General features: G+C 36.3%; 1 protein-coding gene across 3 annotated transcripts in view; it reads right to left on the bottom strand.

Moving 5' to 3' along the window:
* Positions 1–1,948: 1,948 nt before the first annotated feature.
* The window catches only part of kalrnb (kalirin RhoGEF kinase b), a 90,563-nt gene continuing 86,493 nt past the window's right edge, over positions 1,949–6,018 (bottom strand). For 2 of the 3 annotated variants that reach the window (XM_056266982.1, XM_056266983.1), the window contains 3 exons: positions 5,616–5,787; positions 5,295–5,458; positions 2,842–3,293 (listed from right to left, as the gene is read on the bottom strand). In XM_056266982.1, the coding sequence (XP_056122957.1) occupies positions 3,075–3,293; positions 5,295–5,458; positions 5,616–5,787 (555 nt within the window). In that variant the 3' untranslated portion in view covers positions 2,842–3,074. Of the gene's footprint in view, positions 3,294–5,294; positions 5,459–5,615; positions 5,788–6,018 lie in introns of all 3 variants that reach the window. The other variant, XM_056266981.1, reaches the window with a different exon arrangement.

The following is a 6,018-nucleotide window of genomic DNA, read 5'->3' as shown; positions in this document are numbered from 1 at the left end:
AGCTAGCAAGGCAATATATTTCTCGATACTAATGATCGAGAAATATTGATAACGATATTAACGTTTCTGACGTTTAGAAGACTAACGATATTAATGATACTACAACACTAAATAGACCAAATGTAGATAAAGAGCAATTTTAGTGTCTGTCTCGGTTGCAGTGCACTTTCTCTATTACAGCAGTAATTCTAGTCAAGCGTGCGGTTCTGTTGCTCAACAGTTCATGTCCGCTTCTGAAGCCACTTGGATGAGTGCAAAACTCTTGAGCAACAGAATGACATGGTGATTCCTGTCACGTTGTACCTGTGGTACGTTCAATTTCCCATGTACAAACTTGTGTTGTAATTGGAAGTATTTCTATTGAAGTGTACAAGACTTTGTTCTGACTTTTCAAGGTCTGGCACTATTAATTATTAACATCATTATTATTTTTTCAATGACAACTAAATTGACAGGCAGGAGGGAAGTAAAATGCTAAAACCATTCCTCAGTGAGGGATTGAGAGTTAGCTTACATGATAACTCAGAGGTGTCTTTTTTCCCATATTTAAAAATAAAATCTTGACATTTTATTATTTATGTGTTTAAAATTGTATCCAATACACCCGGAAATATTGCAGCAAATGATACAGAATGTTTAGAGCATTTTTATTTAATAATTTTACAGTGCGTTCCGAAAATTTGAAATAAATGGCTTCCGTTAAATCTTGACTCTTTAGATATCATATTAAAGTGTTGCTGCCCCCTCATGGTCATTTGATTTACTACAGGTACATTTAAAGGTGAAGTCTTTCTACGCTTTTAGCGGCACCAAACGGTACTTCAATCTGTTTGCAGCCGACTGGTTTTTTTTGTTGTCTTTTTTTACTCTATAATAAGTACATGTAGTTAATTAATGTTACTCAGTACTTACTTGAGTAAGTACAATGTCACTACGCCACCTTAAAATAAAGTAACCCATTGTAGCATTACTAAATGGTTAAAAAAAAAAGAGAGAAAAAATAAAAACATGGGTTATGTTTTTTTTTTTTTAGGATGCCTTTGCTACAGTGTGATTATACAAATAATTATTATTATTAATTAACAACATTTGTTATATAATTAGGTTTTTTTGGGTTTGGTTCAGGGTTATTTGTTTGCGCATTTGCTGTTACCTAGTAGCTAAGATGTGTATAACTGTAAAATAAAGTGTTACCAACATTTGTAACTTTCACCAATCTCATTAACAATGAAGAGAGATCCGATAGCAGAGATTGGAAGAATAGGCTACTGGATTTTATAATATCCACAGTACCTCAATGGATAGAAGTGGACACACATCTCTGTTTTCTGTTGAGGTAACACTAACAGTAAATATTTCATAGTTTTGTCTTGTAGCCAATTTAACCGTCTGATGCATGCATTATTAACCCAAAGGATAAAGAAATATTACGGCTTCTTTTTATTAAAATAAATAATCCCCAATCTTTTTAATTATGTATTTTTGAGAGAGTATTTTTACATATGTGGCCTGTTGTTCTACAATTGTATTATAGTGTATAGGTACTGTATAGGTAACAATCATGCCTGGTGGTTCGGACAAACATAGTCTTATTATGATTATTATTAAAGCGACTTGGTTTGGATGTAACATCACAGTGCAAAGTAGTTGCACTCAGGGTTGCACTGGCCAATATGGCAGCCATCTTGGATTTAAACGGACACCTAGTGGTTTGGATGCTTTGTTATACTGTTCATGTGTACTCATACATACTGCATGTAATTGCATCTCATTGGGAGAACTCACTGTACATACAGTATACTGTAACATTGAGATGATTTGTATATGCTTGATGTTGATTGCATGAATATTGTTTTTAAATATTTACTTTTTATATTCACATTTAAAACACAATACTGTTCAGATGACAGATGCACAGATGAACAAACGATACAGAACACATTATGTCCAAGATGAAAAATTGCCAGCTTTATTATGAACAACATTCCAGTTTAACAAGTGAAATACCTGCTAGAATTAGTTTTTTTTTATTATGTTTATTTACACGTATTTCTGAGATCTGAACGCTGACAGCAGAAACTACTCTTCAGAAATCAACAACATCCATTTTTAATTGACTAATTTGAGTAAACATCTGGTCTGATATGATTCAGATTAACTTATTACATACTAAATCTGATGATGTCAAATGTAAAAATCAGAGGGTCAGGTTTTGGAGGCAGTGCTGACTACCAGGATTTAGTTTTTTAGTTGTTGTTTTTTAGCCTGACAGGAATAGAGGGACCGTTTTCCTCTGCTGTGTATCTATTATGGCAATGTCAAAAATATTATGTACAAATTTAAAATGATACAGAATAATACATTTAAATCTTTAGTTACAAGTACAGTTATGAGCATTGTGACGATTGTGATATTGCACAACTTGCCGTCATTGCGATACTATTTGTTGGAAAAGTGCAGAATACTTTGTACAGAACACTGAACTGCTTGACAGAACTGAAAGAAAATAATAAATCTGCCACGCCTAACAGCTGTAAAAATAAGACACTTGGGGAAAAAAAAAACCTTTCCAAAAATAAAAATCTCAGTAAAAGAAAATATACACAGTGTGCAAATGACTTGGCATAGACAGACAGGGGGAAAAGGGGGAGCCCCATTAGAAAACAGTCCGTTGCGCGTAATGGAGCGTGTTGATGAGAAAGGATGACGTTAAGATCCATACACATCCACACGTAATTCACTGACAAATTCACCTCAGTTTCCTCTCTATACAACACAATCATTTTTTTTTTAAATTATTAGCAATATAATATATTTTCTTGAACTTCCTTTTTTCTATTGTTTTCTTTTTTTCGCCCATATCGACTATGGGAGGTGAAGTCGCACCGTTTTTCGTAGCGTGCATCTGTAGTCCTCAACTGTACGGCAGAAGGGAAAGGGGCGGGACTTCCTGTTCTGTAGCTTAACAGGAGGTTGAGTGGCATGTGTCAGCAAGCTTTCCCAGAGTAGGCTGGTGAAACTGAAGGGTGAACGCGAGTAGTGGTTATATTCCGAGGCGTTGAGGGGGCGTGGCTTTACCGAGTCGAGGATAGCACGTGACCCGGTACCCAGCCCTCTGCAGCAGGTGATTGGCTGTTTGCAGGTCGGTAAACCAGGCACATGTTCTGCTGATTGGACGCCAGGATCTGCACCGTCTCACCAACCACCACGCAGATCTCGTCCTCCTTCACGGCATTGTAATCCTGCAGCACTAGCACCGAAGACAGGCCGTTACACTCCCCCTCGTCCAGCTCCTGGAGGACAAAACCACACGCACACAAATGAAACATTAGTCTAAACATTCTCATTATGAATACACAACTGGTCAAAAGTTGATTTTATGTTGTTGAAAAAAGTCTCATACTCACCAGGGCTGCATTTATTTGGTTAAAAATATAGTAAAAAACAGTATTGCTAAATATTATTACAATTTAAAAGAACTGTTTTCTATTTGAATAGAGTATAATGCATTCCTGTGATGCAAAGCTGAATTTTCAGCATCATTACTCCAGTCTTCAGTGTCACATGACCCTTCAGAAATCATACAATATGCTGATTTGCTGCTCAAGAAACGTTTATTATTATTATTATCAATGTAAAAAAAAGTTGTGCTGATTAATATTTTTGTGGAAACCGTGATTTGAAAAAATGTGGGTATAGTAAAATAAAAATAAATAAATAAATGAATACTTTTATTTAGCAATGATGCATTAAATTGACCAAAAGTGACAATGTTATAATGTAATTTCAATGTTTCACAAAAATATTAAGCTGTTTTCAAGAACCGTTATTAATAATTAAGTACCAATAATAACTGATAAGCACCAAATCAGCATATTACATCATTATATTTCTGAAGGATCATGTGACACTGAAGACTGCATCACAGGAATACATTTGAATATATATTGAAAAAGTTCTTCGAAATTGTAATATTTCATCTTTTACTGTCATTTTAATCAAATAAATGCAGCTTTGGTGAACATTAGAAAAAAAAACATTTAAAAAAAAATTGACTGGTAATGTATGCAAATTAAATATGTGGACTTCAAACGTATGTCCTTCTTCATTCGGCCGAGCGCTTCAGGACAAATCAGAACAAAAGTCTGTTCCTCACTGTCTCCGCCAGAGCCAACCTTGACCTTCTACTGGCATGAGAAATAAATAGCTGGGTGAAAAGCTTAGCTTCGAGACACTTAAAAATAAAAAGTAGCAAGTGGCTCCTCCAGTCTGGTATTCAGTGACAGTGTGATTTATTAGGGACATAGAATGCAGGGTGTGCCAAGGCCAAGTTACAAGCTCACCAGAGAGAGAGAGAGAGAGAGAGAGACTGCGGCGAGAAGAAAAGACTGAAAGAGAGAAAGTAGAACGGAAGAAAGAGACCCTGCAGAGAGAAGAGAAACAGGTACAGAACACAGGCAGAGCTGCAAAACTAGGCCATTCTCCCCACTAAGAATAACTAGCAGGAACCTCTCCTCCCCTCAAAGACAATTAGACTGGAACTTCACAGCACTGCAGCACGGACACATTCAGTTCAGCGAGGAGACGCATACACACTGCAGAGACTAGTGTACTGTGATCTAATTATGTTTAATTACATCTATCTGGCCTAGATGAGACGCTAATTAAAAAGGTCTGGGAAACTAATTGAATTTGTTAGATAATACGCAATACTATTTAAGCACAGAATCCAATTGAGATAATTGGTCTCCTGTCACACAGGTTGTTTAGAGTGCGTTCACACTAGAACTTTTGGGGTGGAAGTCAGTTTGAAGGATCACGTGACACTGAAGACTGGAGTAATGATGCTGGAAATTCAGCTTTGTATTACAGGAATAAATTAAATTATTTTTTTACAGAATTTGTGATTAATCTCATGATTTCTGAGCAATGTTTAGAAAGCAGGATGAAATAATGGTAATTTAAAATATTTGATATTTTTACGTTTTTTTTTCTTTGAACTTTTCCAGTGATCCCTACCTACATTCAGAGCAATTCAAGTTTGAAGCACCACCTTATGTTTAATGATACGGACATAAAGCAATATAAAAATAACAATAAGCCTATCTAAAGCCACTTTTTGTCATCTGCCACCATAATGTTATGTCTTTGAAAATCTTAATTTGGGTGCTTTTTTTCAGCAAACATTGATATATTATCAATTTGATTAATTAACATAAAAAAAGCTAACTGATTGACAGCCCTAGTTATTAGTTTATATGTAGATTTGTGTTATATTTTTGAATCATGCTCACCTCTGCATGTTTATTGGGCTTGTGGGCGGGGCTTCCGTTGGGGGCGGTGTTGGGTTTGAGTGGGGTGGAGGGGTGAGAGGATGAGGAACGGCTGCTATTGGACAGCTGCCTGGTCAAAGATCCTCCACTCTCTTTCTTGTGGTATTCCTGTGGGTTCTGAAGAGCTGATCAGAAAAAGATGAGCAGCAGGTTATGAACGATGCCGGAAATAAAAAATAAATGAAAAAGGAAATAAACAGCACTGAGATCTGCTTGTTTTTTGTTCAGCAACTACCAAGATACCAAATTCCACGGCCCTTAACCCTTTTATAATGCGCTCACCGGTGAGGAAATTGATCTGCATGTCCAGTAGTTTTTGGATGCTTTGGACCCACTCTTTCTTGATGTCGATGTTAGCGGCCTGTAACGTCAGTCGTTCAGATGAGCCACGACATAACAGCACAAACCTACAGGGGTCGCTGTCTGCATTTTCCTCCAAGCTCAAGAAGTTCACCTGCAAAGGTCAACACACACACACACACACACAAAGTTGCACAACATAAATAGTTATTTGTGACCCAGGAGCACAAAACCAGTCACAATTCGCACGGGTATTGTATGGGTCAAAATTATCGATTTTTCTTTTATGCCAAAAATCATTAGGATATTAAGTAAAGATCATGTTCCATGAAGATATTTTGTAAATTTCCTACCGCAAATATATATAAAAAATAATTTTTGTGAG

The sequence above is a fragment of the Rhinichthys klamathensis genome, unplaced genomic scaffold, assembly GCF_029890125.1.
Source record: "Rhinichthys klamathensis goyatoka isolate OS25496 unplaced genomic scaffold, OSU_Roscu_1.1 h1tg000254l_1, whole genome shotgun sequence".
Taxonomy (NCBI): Eukaryota; Metazoa; Chordata; class Actinopteri; order Cypriniformes; family Leuciscidae; genus Rhinichthys; species Rhinichthys klamathensis.
This window is presented reverse-complemented; position numbering and strand designations above follow the sequence as displayed.